Genomic DNA, 16,055 nt, shown 5'->3' with positions numbered 1-16,055 from the left:
TGACAACTCGGTGGGGGGGGAGGGAAGCAAAGCAAGGTTGAGTGGCTGTCAACCGTCCTCGCATGCAAGCATATTGGTACCTTTGTTGAAGCAATGTACCTTGGGGGCGACTCCTTGCATCCGCCTCTGTATTATCACTGGCGAAAGCCGCCAAGATGCCATCATCAGCACTAAATACCAGGGTCGACGCCCGGGCACATGGTTGCATTGGCAGGCTTGGTCTTCTCCTTGGCTTCCTAGGGTGGATTGTGTGTGGATTTTATCTTTTCTTCAATATTTACAAGGCCCTCGGCCATTTCTGTACTGCCGAGGGATGTTTGAATCCGTTGTCAAAACAACACACATATATATATATATATATTTACTTGCTCACTCACTAGACTCGTTTGGCCTATTGCGCCTCTAGTTCGCGCCACTTTACAGACCTGACGGGGGGAAACGAAACGCTATCCGCACAAATGAAGTACACCGCGCTCGCCGTGACGGCGGCCGGCCTGGTCGCCGCCGTCGCCGCCGGCCAACCCGACGCAAAGGCCTGGACGCCGGCGACGCAGACAAAGCCGCCCGTCGCGGGCTTCACACTCCGACCGACGCCCGCGGTGCGTCTACCGCGAGCAGGCCTCAACCTACGCAACGACAATCACAACAACAACAACAACGACAACGACAACGACGACGATGACGAGGATGACCGCGCCGGCAAGATTACACACGGCACCGTCGCGGCGACCGGGAGCAGTAGCGGCTCGTCCACAAACGCACCGCGGCCGTCGAATACCTGCGGCTGGGACCAGAACGGAGGTGCGTGTGAATTAACGACAAACGAAAGAAAGACTTTTTTGTTTCTTTGGTAAAATGGGCTGACACCCCATTGTTTAGGTGGTTTCTACGCCTGCGCCGACGCGAAAGCAACCTGCCGCTACAGCAACGACGTGGTTGGGTGCTGCACAGGGGACAATTGCAAAAAGATTCCCAAAAAGTGCGTCGCGCAGTCCAACAACTGCGACTCGGACGACAATGGCGGCACGCTATGCTGGTAAGTTTTTTTGTTTTTTTGTTGTCCTGGGATGTACGAGGCGCCGCCCGGCAAACTGACAAAGACGACAAACAGCCGCCAGGCTTCGGCCCCGGCATGCTACACGTGGCTCATTCCCACGTCGACCGACGGCAAGCAGTCGACGTTTTCCATGTTTGCCTGCACGGACAAGGCCGGCACCGGTACGCTTCTACCTACGGACCCGGCCAGCGCCAGCACCACCACGACCAGTAGCAGCACCGCCGGCGGTGGCAAGAGCAACATTGGCGCCATTGTCGGCGGCGTCATCGGCGGGCTGCTCGGACTGCTCGCCATCGCGCTGTTCATCTGGTACGTGCTGCGACAGCGCCGACGCGGCCGGGCGGAAAACGCAGCGGCCGCCGCCGCCCGCGACGGCGACGAGAAGCCAGCCGCACAGACCTACGCCGACGTCTACGGGGCGGTGCCGCGACGCAAGGCCGTTCCGTCCGGGACCGAGGAGACGCTGCTGCGTGACCGGAGCGTGACGACGAGCAGCGGTGGTGGGTGGAGTGCGGCGGCGCGCGAGGGCACGGCGTCTCCCCAGGAGCACCTCGCGTACTCGGTGTCGAGCGGTAGCACGGCAGGCACGGGCGTCGTGTCTAGTCTGTCGTCCGCGCCGCCGCCGCTCGCGGGGGTGGTGGAGGCGCCGGACACGGCTGTGGCAAATACGGCCGATTCGCCGGTCGAGGTGCCGGGCACGACGGTCACGAGGGAGTCGATGCACAGCCGGGCGGAGCTTGCGTAAAGGAATGCGGCAAAGGGGTTGTATGTATGGGGGTTGTATGTATGGGGTGTGACGTTTTTTATATGACGCCGCAAGGTTTTGGCGTATAGATTGCGCTCCGTAACCTGCGTTGCAAGCAAATGATACCAAGTCGCAGCATGCGGCATGCTGCTGTGTCTTTTTTTTATAGCTTTTACGAGGGATTGATGCAACAGCGTTCCTTTTTTTTATCCATTGTACAGACCAAACGTGCAACATACTGTTTTGCCAGAGCCAGTATCTAGTATATCCGAACCACCCCTCGGAACTCTGCTCACGCCCGTTCACCACGGTTGAATGCCGTCGCGGGTGATGACCTTGCCGGCATCCGCGTCTCTATTGCCCTCGATAATGTCCTTGATGAAGCCGCCGCCGAGCGCGGGGTCGCCGGCGCCCATGGCCTTGTTGGCGTCTTGGTCGCCGCCGAGGCAGGTGGCTAGGAAGCCCGGGGAGACGGCCCAGGTCCTGACGCCGTCGTCCTTGAGCATGCGATGCCATTCCCTGCACGCCGTGTTAGTCCACGCAAGTTTCCTGGTGCCGCGATTCAACGGCCGTCAGAGTTCTGTACCGCATGACCATGTTCAGGCCGGCCTTGGCGGCGCGGTACGAGGGCACCATGGTGCGCATCGGCGTCTTGGGCCAGCCCGCGTTGGAGGGCTTGTTGGTCGGCAGGTCGCCGTTTTCGGTGCCGAGGAGCGTCGAGGTGCTGCTCGTGAGGAAGAGCAGTCGCGGGTCGGCGGAGCGCAGCAGGAGCGGCGCAAAGGTGTGCGTCACGACGTGCGCGCCGGTGACGTTGATGTCCCACGCCTTGGCCCAGCCCTCGCGCAGGGAGAGATGGCCGCTGACGACGGCAAAGTCGGGCAAGAGGCCTTTTCAGGGAGGGTTTTTTTTTAGTTAGTCGAAGTTTGTAGCAAGGTGCAATGGTAAGTCGCAGGGAGGCGGCATACCGGCGTTGTTGACGAGGACATCGATGCGGCCATGGCGGCTTTGGACGAGCTCGGCGGCGGCCTCGATGGACTCATCGGACGACACGTCAATCTCCAGCGGCGTCACGCTGGACGCCGCTGACGGCAGGTCGCGCGCGATTTCCTCGACGGCGGCTTGTGCCTGCGCAAGCTTGCGGGCGGACAAGAGAATCTCGTAGCTCCCTCGCTCCGAAGCAACCAGGGCCTTGACAGCCTCGAGGCCGATACCCGCGGCGGCACCGGTAATCAGCACAATCCTCTTATCTACCGTCATTTTTTTTTTCCCTTGTTTCCGAAAAGGGTTATTATGCAAAGTTCAAGACCAGCTTTCGCATCAAACCAGGCAGAGGAACTATTATAGCGCTCAAGCATCCTAGCTCATAGTAGGCAACCCCTCTTCTCATCCCCAAGACAAGCATAGAGGGGTGGTGTAACCTTTGTGCTGACGGTGTCATCCAACTGGAAGCTTGTGGCGTGCATGGCCGGGTTGGACAAAAAGGCGCGGCCGCCAATGGGGGCTGTCAAGGGACAAAGTGCCGGCTTACTATTACTAGCCTCCAACTCAGCGAAAGGGGGGCCTTGACACCGGCTCAGGACGACCGGGCCTATGAGACAACTTGGATTGCGGCATCTCGCGATGCTAGTGACGGGAACCAGGGTTGCCGATGCGGTTCTGTGTGGCTTGGCGCCATCGTAACTAGTTGGACTTGCGGAAGGTGGCCGCGGCGATTATACTGGGCGTTTGCCTCACCGCGATCGGCGTTTTGTTTTGAGACTGCAATGTGCTGGTTCCGTGAGACGTCTGTCCCGCGAGCGTTGAAGACATGCGAGCTGCATGCGAGCTGCATGCAACAAGTGTAGCCTTGCCTCTTGATGTAGGTTATCCGTATGCTTGGTAGAACAGGCAATAAATCGTAACTCGCTGGCTCTTCGGAACGCCGGCCATTGATAGCCTCTGCGTGGATCCTCGATGAGCTGACGAAATCTCTAAATTGTTTCAAAGAGGACGGATTGAGAAGAAAATGTCTTGAACAAAATTGGCAGATGTAATTTGTAGATGTGGCAGCAAACCCTTTTACGAATACGCGACCAGGAGATAGAGGGTCCTGGCGTTTTTAGCTACCGAAAACCGGCCAGCTCACCTTGCCAACTACCTAAGAAACAGCTCTACGTGGGTGAGATTGACGGCCTCGTTTTCAATTCAAAGCTGCTAATTGCTATCTGTCGTGCTCGCAGGACTACTTGCGCTCCAGTCCCAACTCGGCCGCCGCTGGATTTGATCGCACTTGACAGGAACCAGTGCACAGCCCCCTTGACCAATATCGACATCCAGGGGCTTCGGCTTCACTCTCAACCTTGCTCCCCACAGACACAACTGCGGCGACACCTCAGCTCAAGCATCCTTCATAAAATGAGCTCCCAAGACGGCGCGTCTACCCCGCGCAAGACGCCCATCCTCGCGCCCACGCCGGACAGCAAGCCGCCGGCCCGCGCCGAGCTCACGGCCGAGCAGGAGGCCAAGTACGCGTCGCTGCTCGCGCAGGCGCAGGCCTGGACGGACGTGACGTGCGACAAGCAAAAGGAGCGGTCGGGCGCGCTCGCGGAGCGCGAGCGGGCGTGGCTCACGCGCGAGTGCCTGCTGCGGTATCTGCGGGCGACCAAGTGGCAGGTCGACGACGCGGGGCGGCGGCTGCGGGCGACGCTCGGCTGGCGGCGCGAGTACGGGCTCGACGACTTCTCGGCCGACTACGTCTCGCCCGAGCAGGCGACGGGCAAGCAAATCATTGTCGGCTACGACCGCGCCGGCCGCCCGTGCCAGTACCTCAACCCGGGCCGCCAGAACACCGACGCGAGCCCGCGCCAGATACACCACCTCTTCTACATGGTCGAGCGCGTCGCCGACATGATGCCGCCCGGCGTCGAGCAGCTCAGCCTCATGATCAACTTCAAGCCCAGCAAGAAGCGCCAGAACACGAGCGTCCCCGTGTCCACGGCCCGCGAGGTGCTGCACATTCTGCAGAACCACTACCCGGAGCGTCTCGGCAAGGCGCTGATTATCAATGGTGTGTGAACAAGCCCCCCCCTCCCTTCCCCCCTTCTCTCAGGATGTCCGTGGGAAGAACATCATCACTGACAAATGGCAGTGCCGTGGATCGTCTGGGGCTTCTTCAAAATCATTACCCCCTTCATCGACCCCGTCACCCGCGACAAGCTCAAGTTCAACGAGGACATGACCCAGTACGTCCCCGCCGAGCAGCTCTGGAGCGAGGACTGGGCTGGCCAGATGGACTTTGCCTACGACCACGACGTGTACTGGCCCGCTCTCAACGAGCTCTGCCGCCAGCGCCGCGAGGCCCGCGCCGCCCGTTGGGTCGCCGCCGGGAGCCTCGTCGGCGAGTCCGAGGACTACCTCGCCGGCGGCACCGACATCAGCGTCACGGGCTTCGCGTACGAGGGGCCTGCTGCCGCTGCGCTCGAAGAGAAGCTGGCCGCGACGACGTTGGAGGAAAAGACGCCCGTCGCAGCGGCGGAACCCCAGGCTGCCGTCATGGCCTAGGTATGATGGCCGGGCGGCGGGCGCTGCTTCATCGCAGTTTCATTTACACACTGGCGAGTTGATTCCCATTCTAAAAGGCAACGGAATATGAGTACTTGCTGCATTTAATTTTATTATTCCGAACCCTCTTTTCTCTTCTTTGCAAAATGTCTACTCCTCAGTGTCTTAATACCCTTCCTTGTCATAGCACAACCCACTACAGGCAAAATCCTCACAAAGCTATTCACGTAAACATCACAGGTGCCACAACTGACTTTCATGTTGGTTTTCCTAAGCTAATCTTACTAGAGTGAGTTGAGATGGTCTAAAACAGATGCCGCCACGAAGCAAGTTTTACTCCTCCGTCACAGGGAGCGGCTTCGCAAGGCCGAGTCTCTCCAACGAGCTGGGGACCGCTCTGGGATCAGCCGCGTTCGCGTCGACAATGAGGGTCTTGGGCGACTTGTCCACCATGAGCCGGATGAGATCCGGGCGCATATAATGGCCTCCCTGTTCCCTTTTTGTTAGCGCACATGCAACAAGCTTATTTTCAACAAAAGCATGGGGGGGGGGGGGGAAAGGGTCTTACAAAATCAGCCAGGCGCTTCGTCAGCAAGTTCTCGTCCAGGTCGACGTCCACAATGACCAGGCCCTCGAAGGTCTTGGGCGGGTCGTCGACGGCGCGGAAGCCGTCGGGGCGGTAGATGCGGGTGAAGCCGTTGCCGATGACGGCGTGCTCGGCGTCGACGACGGCCTCGTCGTCCTGCAGCCGCTTGGGCAGGTTGAGGCGGGCGCCCTCGCGCGTGACGACCTGCGTGGGCGCCAGCGTCCAGGTGCCCGTCTCGTAGGCGTAGGCGGGCGTGACGAGCTCCGACTGCACCTCGGAGATGTTGGTGTACGGGTCGGGGTACTTGAGCGACGAGGCGGGCGGGTACACGGGCCAGGCGGCGACGTGGATCTCCTCGTGCTGCGCGCACGAGAGCGCCTTGAGGAACGGGTTCATCTAAGTGACAAGGGTCAGCTTCGGGGGGCGTCCAACAACCAGGTTCGTCGCTTTGAAGGGGGCGCGTCGCGCACGCACATTCTCCCAGCAGTTGAGGTGGCCGAGCCTGCCAATCTCCGTCTCCACCACGGTGTTGAGCGAGTCGCCGGTGCCCTCGCCAAAGACGAGCTTCTCGACGTGCGTGGGCTTGATCTTGCCGCGGTGGTTGATGACGGCGCCGGTAGGGTCGATGATGATTTGCGCCGTGTACAGCGTGTGTCCGTCCAGCTCTGAGTAGCCCAGCGAGACGTAGATGGCGGCAGCCTTGGCGGCGCTGCGGATGCGCTGCATCTCGACCGAGTCGGGCTTCAGGCTGTTCTTGTGGTAGTCCTTGAGAAGGGGCAGGGAATCCTGGTAGTTGACGCGCCACTGGAAGTAGGGGTATCTAGAAATCTGTCAGCATGCACAACCAAGGCTATTTCGCATTTCCAGTGAGTTGTTACCCGGGAATCCCTAGAGATTTTTGTTAATGGCTGCGAATGATAGGCATCTATCTGTTGGAGGCCACTTACATAGCTCGGGAAAGGCAATCAGCTTGCAGCCCTTTTCGCCGGCCTCACGGATGAGATCGATGGTCTTCTGGACCGATTTTTCGAGGTTGAACCAGCCAGGTTCCGCCTGGACGGCAGCTGCCTTGTACTGTCGGATGGGTGCAGACATGTCTGTTGATTGCGATGGAGGATAGAGATTGATTGGTGTAGAGAGAAGTGGTTTGGATGGATTGTGAGATGGAAATGGCGATGAGAGTCTTGACTGCCTTTTTATATATTCATGACCAGATACTGTCGAATTTGATGATGATTGTCTGTCTTGTTCGCAAGGCACTCACTCCCTCCGCTGCCCGCTGCCCGCTGCAGGCTTCATCGGTGATTCTCGGCATCACGGCAAGTCGGAGAGGCATTTGTCATGGACTGTCGTAGCGGTGCAGCGCAATCCCGCCGTGTTTCCCCCGGGCTCTTGATCACACCCGTGGCCCACACGGAACTCGGTCTGGCCATGTATAACATCACGCCACGAGTTTCTGCATGCTAACAAGAGCGGCCCGTGGTCAATGGCGTTTCTATAGTGGTGGATACTATTCTTAGGTTTCATCGACGACCCCGCTTACCGTCACATCCCAGCTGCTGGTAACCGGGCATCCGTGATCAGGCGGGTTTCTCGTGAATGATACAAGCAGGCTAATATGTGGGCGATTTACACGCTCCTAGCCGTTTATGGCCAGAGGTCGCATTCACCATCCACGGACATCCCTACCTACCTATACCTGCCGCCGTTCTCCGTCCCGCCCAGCCCTCCGCCTCCTGGAAGACCCATTTTCGAGGTCTGTGGAGGGAACGAAGGCTGTTTGTTAGTTAGTTAATCAATCATCAGGAACCTCAATTTGACTGTTATTATCCTTGTTTTATCGTAATTCGAATACGCCCTTATTCCAATAAATACCAACGGAATCTGAGCATAAAAGTTGTTCGTACATCCACGCAGCTGTTTTTTAAGCAGATGCACAGTTACAATAAGCTACATTCTAGCGATATGTGGAGGGACCTAAAGTTCCCGGCGACGAGACGCCATGACGAAACTACATAGCGGATGCTGTGGCTTGCGGGCAGGAAGCGTATGCAGCGTATACAGAACGAATGGTGAGACTGACTTGAGTAGCGGCATGGAGAGGTGGTCGTCAATAGTGCCGCTACAGGCTATTATAGATAGAAAAGAAATCAAATCAAAATCAAATGAAATTAAGCGCAGACAACACTGCAAACCAGAAAATGATATAATAGTGCGTGTAGATTATGTAGAGCCAACCTAGACTAAGTCACATACTGACAGTACGTCGCACCGAAAGCGATGCTACTGTGCTGGCATTGTGGCGTATCCAGGCACGGCATCCTGGGTAGCTAGCCCTCATCAGAGCACAAATTTCGTTGTAAGATAATTTATATACGTAGAAGCCGAGAATCTAGACCTGGACAGTGCCAGAGTTGACCTGGCCATCCTTGGTCACGAAGCCAAGACCACCAGTCATGAGCTTGACCTCAGTGATGGGAGTACCAGGCTCAACCGAAGCAGCGCAGATGGGAACGCAGGCGGCGACGCAAGGCGCGTCTCCGTGAGTCATGCAGAAGAGCGTGCACGCGGCAAGACACTCGGGGAAAGCAATGGTCTGCGGTACAGGTTAGAAGGGGTGCGATGGAGGGAATGGAGGAACCTACGCGGTCCTGAAGAGCAGCCACATCGGCGGGCATGGCAGCCGCAGCTGAGATGGTGGAAGCGAGAGCAACAATAGAGAAGCGCATGTTGGCGAGAGGAGATGGGAGTGAAGAAAGTTTGTCAACAGATCAAGTGCAGCGATGGTTGCCAGCATTGACTAGCAGCGATGGCGGGCGTATTTATATACATCGATATTGCGTATGCCAATACCATCATCGGAACTACGACAAGGCTCTCGACTTGTCGGCATTTGTTTATTTTGCAGTTCGGTCACTCACGATGACGTCGGGATAGCCACATCGCTCCGTATACCTCATCAGGAAATAGCCGATTGCTTACTGTGCCTAGACCGTCTATTGAAGCAAGGCCCGGCGTGAAGTCTCACGATATGAAACATGTTGTTCAGCTCGCAGTGGTCCAAGTCAGGCTTTGACCCGGAGAAGGAAGCGGCTCCCAGCCTGACGGACACTCTGCCTCAGTTTCTTACTCATATCCTGGCTGCAGCACAGGTACTACAATATGCATGCGGCGGCTGCTCAGAACAGCTGAGATGCCGAACAACATAAAATTTACGCGAGGCTGATGCAACCCTTTGTGGCTCCAGCAACTACCCACAAACACAGCCTGATGGAGTAGCTGAAACGGTGGATGTCATCGTGCGACGGGCCGGCATGCATTCCCGTATGAATGAGTTTGCTATACACTGTTTGGAAGTAATTATAAGGAAAAGATCCCTTTGAGGTATTTTGATGTTGACTTGGGTAACTTCCAGATCTGGCACGCCAACAAGCTCAAAGATGCCGGCTATATGTTTCACTCTGCTCAGTGCTTTTTTGTGTTTAGCCAAGACAAACGCCAAAGCTCCCCTCAAAAAGAGATTTGCTTCACCAGAATGGCGCGAAGAGGCTGCCATCGTTGGCTCAACGTCACCTATGCGCCTGCATCTGGCCTTGTCGCCGCAGCGCCGCTGGGAAGACGCCGAAGTAGACCTCATGCGTGTATCTGATCCACAGTCTTTGGACTTTGGCAATTTCTGGACGTCTACAGAAGTTGTTGCCAAATTCGCTCCCGCGGCAGAGGTAATTCGGGAGACGCTGACCTGGCTGGGTGAGAGTGGCATTCGGCCCCAGGGCACGCGCCTCTCCAACGATAGGAGCTGGATTCAGATTGATACGACAGCAAAGCAGGCAGAGCGCCTTTTGGGCACCAAGGTCAAGATGTACTCGCATGCGTCTGTTAGCAGAGCAGAGCCTAGATTCCACGAGTACAACATCCCTGAGCATCTGGATGCGTACATTGACTTTGTCATGCCTCTTGCTCAAGAGACGACCTTGGCTGCATCTCGTCTGCCAGCAAACAAGCAGATTGTTGCAGCAAAAGCCAAGCCTATAATTCCGCTAGCAATGCCTTCTTCGAAGGAAGCCTCAAGCTATCCGTTTACCCTCGCCAACTGCCACAAGTACACCACTCCCGACTGCCTACGAGCTCTCTACGGAATCCCATCCAACATCACGAGCCATCCCAAAAGCTCCATCGGCGTGCTCGAAGTTTCTTGGGTATCCTGGCTGCCGGCCGACCTCGACGCCTTTGCCGACGCCATGAATCTTGCCACAAAAGGTAGACGTCCAATCATCGTCCCCATAAACGGTGGCTACTGGCAAAATACTACCCAAATACCGTTCCTCAACATGGAAGCCGATTTAGATTTTGAATACGTAATGGCCTTGACCCATCCCACGCCCGTGATGAACTACCAGCTAGGAGACATGTTTGTTCCTGGCACGCTCAACAACCTCCTCGCCGCCTTTGATCGGTTCTATTGCGGCGCTTTGAACAGCACCATTGACGGCACGTATCCGAGCGGGCAGCCAGGCGGGTACAACCAGACCACCGACTGCGGCACCATCGTCAACCCGACAAAGGTCTTGTCCATCTCCTATGCGTGGGACGAGGCAAGCTACCCCAACGAGTACCTGCGGCGGCAGTGCCTCGAGTTCCTCAAGCTGGGACTGCAGGGCGTCACTGTCGTCGTGTCCTCGGCGGACTGCGGTCCTGCTGGCCAGTCTTGCCAGTGCACGGATGCTCCCAACAATACCACGCGCTTCCGCCCGACAACGCCAGCGAGCTGTCCCTACGTCACCGTCGTGGGCGGCACACAGTTGCCGCCCAACGCATCCGTGTTGGACCAAGAGGTGGCCTTTTATCACACGGCTCCGTCTGGAAAAATTAGCTCGTCGGGCGGCGGCTTTAGCGACGTCTTCGGCGCTCCGAGCTGGCAGGTTCCTCACACGCAGGGCTACATCAGCCAGCAAGACCATGGTCTAGGTCATCTACATGGACGCTTCAACCCACACGGTCGGGGTATTCCAGATGTGGCCGCCAGCGCTGCAAACTATGTCGTGGTTGTCAACGGACAGCTGCAGACGGTGCTGGGGACATCGGCCTCGGCGCCGACGTTTGCTAGCCTGGTGAGCAAGCTGAACGATGCGCGGTTGATCATGGGCAAGGGGCCAGTAGGATTTATGAATCCTGTCTTGTACAAGAGAAGCGAAGCGCTCAATGACATTGTCAAAGGGCACAACTACGGCTGCGGAGGAGATGGATTTCCCGCGGACAAGGGGTGGGATCCGGTCACGGGCCTGGGCACGCCAAGCTACCAGAGGCTGTGGGATGTCTACAAAACGTTGCCTTGAATTCAATAGACGGAAGAAATTTTATTTGTTTGGAGCAAAGTACTGCTCAAACTCTTTGCTGAGATCTGGGTGATCCTGTAGCAGTGAAACAACCTTGGTCCTCAGCGCCGCAAGATGCTTGTCCTTGCTTGCGTCTGGCGACGCGAGTGCTTTTTGATATTCTTGGAACGAGGCCAGGAAGCTCTGGTAAGTTTCAGGCTGGCTTTCCAGGCGTTTCTACTTGCTGTTAGCAGACTGGTCGTTGGTGGGGGGTTAGGGGAGCTGACGTACCTGGACATCCAAAACGAAAGAAAGAGGGCCGTTGAGGGCGGCAGGATCAAAACCTGGCCCTGGAGTCTCCTCTGCGAGCTGCTTTTCCATGGTGAGTAGTGTTGCAGGTCAAGAGCCCAAGCAAGGGTGGCAGCTAGTTATTTTAACAGGCACCGGAATAATAATCCTCCGGAATGGCAATCCTCTAGAATACCAATCCTCTAGAATAACAATCGTCTAGAATAACAATTCTCTAGAGCTCTCTAATACTCCTCACCACCTATATCCCTAGTTTATAAAGTATATAATTAACGCTATTACTAGAGAGTAGGGGGTAAGACTAGGTAGTAAATAATAAATACTATTATTAGATAAGAGAGATAAGATTAAGTAATAAAGTATATTAATAAATTATAATAAAAAATGTTTAACTATAAAAGTAAATAAATAATAAGTTATATAATTATATAAAAGTAATTAATATGTTATTTGTTAATTAGTATAATTAGTTTTAAAGATAATTGGTAAATTTATTTCTAGTTAAAATATTTGAACAGGATTAAGTAGTAAATAAAGAAAATAATTATTAAGTTATAATCTTAGTGTCACATATTTGCTGGCAGACTACAAAGTACGGTACCCGGCGTACTCCGTAGGTGGTGGTAGCTGAAAAGCAGTCAGTATACGAAGCAACTGCAGGTCAGCTACCAGTAGCGACAAGGAGTCCGGGTACGTCTGTGTCCGAGATTTCGGCGGGCAGCCGTATTGGTCGGGAATGTCAGCTTGGCCTTGTCCATCTCGGAGAAGGCTCGTTCGTCTGATCTCCGATGAGCCACGTATGCCAGTGCACGGTATCCTGCAGGATGCGTCTGGACTGGTCCATGACGCCGTGGCTAGCCATGATGACAGCTGGGTCGGCCCGCGGACAGGATCTGTGGCCTGTCTCGTCTTGGGAATGTGTGAATGATCTTCGGGTCGCACGAAATTTTTGATGCAATTGCTACCACTTAAGGGTTTGTACGAGAATGAAGATGCATTGTATCCGTATCGGGCTATGCCCGTGGTGTGTGTGGGCCGCACACAGACAAACACCACAATAGCTATGGAGTATTGTCATGAATAACATAGCAAGATACAGTGTCACTATACCTGAATAACATAGCAAGATACAGTGTCACTATACCTGAATAACATAGCAAGATACAGTGTCCCTATGCCTGGCTCTTCCAGCTGCACGCTAGTTATGACACGTCTTATACAGACTTGAGGAATGTGTCAGCGGCCTTCATCGACCACCCATGCGCATATCTGAGCGCAGAGTCCAGCACCGGCTGTACATGCGCCTCATCCGGCGCAATCGTCAGCACCAACGCCTTTTCGGCCACCATCGCCACCTTTTCGTCCGCATCCAGCACCACCATGTCCGCCCTCAGCAGCTCGCCTCCGAACCTGACGCACGAGTCAAATAGCGTCTCGCCTGTCCCAGTGGTCACCAGCATTCTCTTGGCCACGGCCTCCGTCGCCGCCGCTGCCTGCGGAAAGGCCGTCCTCCACACTTGAGCAGCATCGTCCGCTTCTATGGGCGACGCCCAGACTTCGGTCAGAGATGGCTCAAACAGCTCGGTAAACAGATCCATCTGCTGGGCGGAGAGGTAGTCGCTCTCGCGGTTGGCGGTAAACGAGGCATCGGTCGTCTTCATCGTCAGCCATGGGGAGAAGAGGGCCACGGCGCGGAGCTGCTTCCCCTTGGACGGGCCCAGCTCCGTCAATGGCGGCGCGTACGGGCAGGGATGTACCACGTGCGCGAGAAGGCTGGCAATCAAATGACCGCCGGCGCTGTCGCCCGCTATAATCAAATTGTCCGGCGTTAGGCTCGCAAGCTCAGTACCGGGGAGGGGGTGGTGCAGGAGGTGCTTCACCGCGGCCACCATCTGTATGAGCTGGGCAGGATAGCAGTGCTCCGAGCTGAGGGCGTACTCGATGAAGACGACACGCCTCGCGCTGCACGATGCGGCGCAGCGCAGCGCAAAGGGCATGTGGCCGGGTGCCTGCAAGGGGTTGAGGTAGCCCCCTCCATGGGCGTAGAGCAGCGTCGGGCCGTCCTCGGGCGCATTGGCGGGCGTGACAATGTGCAGCGTCGGCGGCGGCGGCGGCACGTGCGGGACGGTGGTGGTGTCTGCGGACGCAGCCGCATGCTCCGGCAATGCTACGGCGGCGGCGGCATAGGGAAGCCCGCGGTCGCTGCAGTAGGCGCGGACAGCCTCGCCGGTGAGTCGCTGGTGGGCGTGGGCAAAGGTGTGGCGGGGGTTGAGCGTGCGGCGCAGGGCCTGCAGCAGCGAAATGGACAGCTTCTGGCGCCAGTGCAGAGAGGAAGAGTCGATGCTACGGGATGCAAACGCCAACAGGGCACGGGCGACTATGAGCGAACGGAGGAGAGAAGTTAGTCAACGGCGCAGACTGTAAAACGGAGACGCAGTCGTACCTGTGAGGGGGACGAGCCATAGTAGTGAAACTTTGTCAAAGGGGCCCATTGGCCCAGGCACGAGTTGTTTTGATGACATGATTTCGGAGATGTGTTTTATCGTGTTGTTTGTTACGAGTTTGCGGTTCTGCTTGGAACTTGGCACGGATGAGATGAATTAGCGCGTCAGGATGCCGAGGCTAGTGGGTACATCGCCTTTGTACGCTATAAGACGATAGTTGTTGTTGTGGTCTACGGCGCTTAACGCTAACATATGTTATGATGGGAGAGTAATTTCTTGGAAATCTACTGTTTTTTAGGAAGATGTGAAAAAGAAGAAAGAAAAAAAAAGAAGGGCGACCACACCGACGAGTACTATCACTATCGTGGCTCAGAGGGCTCTCGGTTGCCTGGAGCTGAAAGAAGAGTAATGCCCAACTACACACTACAAGTGCGAGTAATAACCAAGCCGGGTCGGATGCATCGGACTGGAACCCAGCGTAAGTATAGATTCACATGATGGACGCCACCAGGGCTAAGAGGAGGCCGCCCGTCTGGCTGAGGAGGTACAGATGCCCGTTAATAACGTTAATAGGTACTGTGCTGTAGGGTAGGCACGTCGGGGCAAGCATACCCTCGCTGGTTCAGACGTGAGGAACTACATCAAGATGTCGACTTGAACCACTTCTGCTCGGCCGAATGACGACGCCTTTTACATAATATGTACGCTTGTTTAGGCAACCGTGCTATTCGAGCCGGCCTCATGACCCAAAGCCACGTCCCGCTAGACTATTCCCGTGCGCTCTCCGAGGCCGAGTGATAATCTAATCAATCTAAATCGCCGAGGAGATGACTGATGATCGACGGTGCGGGATACCGATGACTGTACCTCCGAGCCGACGCCGACTGGGATAAAATATAAAAGAGGCAAAGATGCACCCGAGAATCCATGTAATGATGTACATATAATTAGGTATATGCCTCTTACTTATAATCTCCCACTATCCACCTCCATCATGCCCCCCGCAACGCCCCTCTCCACCAAGATCGCCCACATCACGGCGATTGAAGCCGGCGCCGAAAAGGCCTTTATCAAGGCCGACACGCATCTCGAGCAGGCGCTCGCCAACACGGCGCGGCACGGCCTGCCGGCGATCCAGGTGTCGGCGCTGCAGGGCCAGCTGCTCGGGCTGCAAGCGCGCTTCGTCAACGCGCAGACGGTGCTCGAGGTCGGCGCCCTCGGCGGGTACTCGACCATCTGCCTGGCCAAGACGGGGGCGCGCGTGACGAGCATCGAGATTGACGCCAAACATCGCGACGTGGCGCTGGAGAACCTGCGTGCCGCGGGCGTCGCGGAGCCGGACATGATCCTGGGCGACGCGCACGAGGTGCTGCCGGCGCTGGTGCGCGAGGGCCGCGTGTTTGACATGGTGTTTATCGACGCCGACTGGGGCACGCAGGCCGAGTACTTTGACTGGGCCGTGAAGCTGACGCGCAGGAACGGCTGCATCTTTATCGACAATGTCGTGCAGGAGATTATTACCTGCCATGGGGGCAGTGTGGGCGAGGGCACGCTGATTGAGAGGATCGGCAAGGCGCAGAATGTGACGGCGACGCTGGTGCCAAAGATATCGGGGACGGAGGGCGTGGTGGATAATGCTTCTATTGATGGGTTTGTGATTGCGACTGTGAATTAGTTTTGTCGAGTTGCGATTGATTCCATGTGCGAGGTATTCCGAGTTGCGGACGTTAGCCAGGTCACTAATAAACTTGCACTATTTGCGAACATCTCTACAGAGGGGCTACCTTGTCGCTCGCTGTACGCCGCACTGGGCATGAGGTGCGGCTACAAGCTAAAATTAGAAGCTGATCAATGTGAAGAAATTATGTCCAACTTTGTCTCCGAATACAACGATTAGAACGTGGTCATGAGGTATGTCTAATATGGGCATCTTCACGGTCATAAGCTGCTGATGGTTTGGCGGGTATGGTATGAGCCCAGTTGAAAGCGAGTTTCGCATGGCTAAGCGCCGCTGAAAGTACGAGTACCACTTGCTGAATCCGCACCTAGCGGTTCAGTC

The 16,055-nt window shown here is 56.1% G+C and overlaps 9 protein-coding genes across 9 annotated transcripts; 4 read left to right on the top strand and 5 right to left on the bottom strand.

The window, feature by feature from the left end:
* Nucleotides 1-458: 458 nt before the first annotated feature.
* Nucleotides 459-1,802, top strand: CCM_07889 (uncharacterized protein; the record flags this gene model as incomplete). Its single annotated transcript, XM_006673029.1, has 3 exons — nt 459-801; nt 880-1,036; nt 1,112-1,802. 3 exons carry the CDS (start codon nt 459-461, stop codon nt 1,800-1,802), a joined length of 1,191 nt encoding a protein of 396 aa, XP_006673092.1.
* Nucleotides 1,803-2,104: 302 nt separating this feature from the next.
* Nucleotides 2,105-3,059, bottom strand: CCM_07888 (short chain dehydrogenase, putative; the record flags this gene model as incomplete). The annotated part of the gene is made up of 3 exons (XM_006673028.1): nt 2,105-2,321; nt 2,389-2,689; nt 2,768-3,059. 3 exons carry the CDS (start codon nt 3,057-3,059, stop codon nt 2,105-2,107), a joined length of 810 nt encoding a protein of 269 aa, XP_006673091.1.
* A 1,137-nt stretch (nt 3,060-4,196) lies between these two features.
* CCM_07887 (CRAL/TRIO domain protein) lies at nt 4,197-5,342 on the top strand (the record flags this gene model as incomplete). Its single annotated transcript, XM_006673027.1, has 2 exons — nt 4,197-4,848; nt 4,930-5,342. 2 exons carry the CDS (start codon nt 4,197-4,199, stop codon nt 5,340-5,342), a joined length of 1,065 nt encoding a protein of 354 aa, XP_006673090.1.
* Nucleotides 5,343-5,675: 333 nt separating this feature from the next.
* Nucleotides 5,676-7,023, bottom strand: CCM_07886 (cyanide hydratase/nitrilase, putative; the record flags this gene model as incomplete). The annotated part of the gene is made up of 5 exons (XM_006673026.1): nt 5,676-5,831; nt 5,911-6,324; nt 6,403-6,748; nt 6,807-6,816; nt 6,876-7,023. 5 exons carry the CDS (start codon nt 7,021-7,023, stop codon nt 5,676-5,678), a joined length of 1,074 nt encoding a protein of 357 aa, XP_006673089.1.
* Nucleotides 7,024-8,320: 1,297 nt separating this feature from the next.
* Nucleotides 8,321-8,657, bottom strand: CCM_07885 (uncharacterized protein; the record flags this gene model as incomplete). The annotated part of the gene is made up of 2 exons (XM_006673025.1): nt 8,321-8,524; nt 8,574-8,657. The coding sequence occupies 2 exons, from the start codon at nt 8,655-8,657 to the stop codon at nt 8,321-8,323; spliced, it is 288 nt and encodes a 95-aa protein (XP_006673088.1).
* Nucleotides 8,658-9,368: 711 nt separating this feature from the next.
* Nucleotides 9,369-11,264, top strand: CCM_07884 (aorsin endoprotease precursor; the record flags this gene model as incomplete). The annotated part of the gene is made up of 2 exons (XM_006673024.1): nt 9,369-11,039; nt 11,079-11,264. 2 exons carry the CDS (start codon nt 9,369-9,371, stop codon nt 11,262-11,264), a joined length of 1,857 nt encoding a protein of 618 aa, XP_006673087.1.
* A 21-nt stretch (nt 11,265-11,285) lies between these two features.
* Nucleotides 11,286-11,624, bottom strand: CCM_07883 (Paired amphipathic helix; the record flags this gene model as incomplete). Its single annotated transcript, XM_006673023.1, has 2 exons — nt 11,286-11,480; nt 11,535-11,624. 2 exons carry the CDS (start codon nt 11,622-11,624, stop codon nt 11,286-11,288), a joined length of 285 nt encoding a protein of 94 aa, XP_006673086.1.
* Nucleotides 11,625-12,766: 1,142 nt separating this feature from the next.
* Nucleotides 12,767-14,074, bottom strand: CCM_07882 (lipase/esterase, putative; the record flags this gene model as incomplete). Its single annotated transcript, XM_006673022.1, has 2 exons — nt 12,767-13,929; nt 13,996-14,074. 2 exons carry the CDS (start codon nt 14,072-14,074, stop codon nt 12,767-12,769), a joined length of 1,242 nt encoding a protein of 413 aa, XP_006673085.1.
* A 916-nt stretch (nt 14,075-14,990) lies between these two features.
* On the top strand, nt 14,991-15,671 carry CCM_07881 (O-methyltransferase, putative; the record flags this gene model as incomplete). The annotated part of the gene is made up of 1 exon (XM_006673021.1): nt 14,991-15,671. The coding sequence occupies one exon, from the start codon at nt 14,991-14,993 to the stop codon at nt 15,669-15,671; it is 681 nt and encodes a 226-aa protein (XP_006673084.1).
* Nucleotides 15,672-16,055: the final 384 nt, after the last annotated feature.

This window comes from Cordyceps militaris, assembly GCF_000225605.1.
Source record: "Cordyceps militaris CM01 unplaced genomic scaffold CCM_S00006, whole genome shotgun sequence".
In the NCBI taxonomy this organism is placed as follows: domain Eukaryota; kingdom Fungi; phylum Ascomycota; class Sordariomycetes; order Hypocreales; family Cordycipitaceae; genus Cordyceps; species Cordyceps militaris.
The sequence above is the reverse complement of the archived record's forward strand: the minus strand, read 5'-3'. Positions and strand labels throughout refer to the sequence as shown.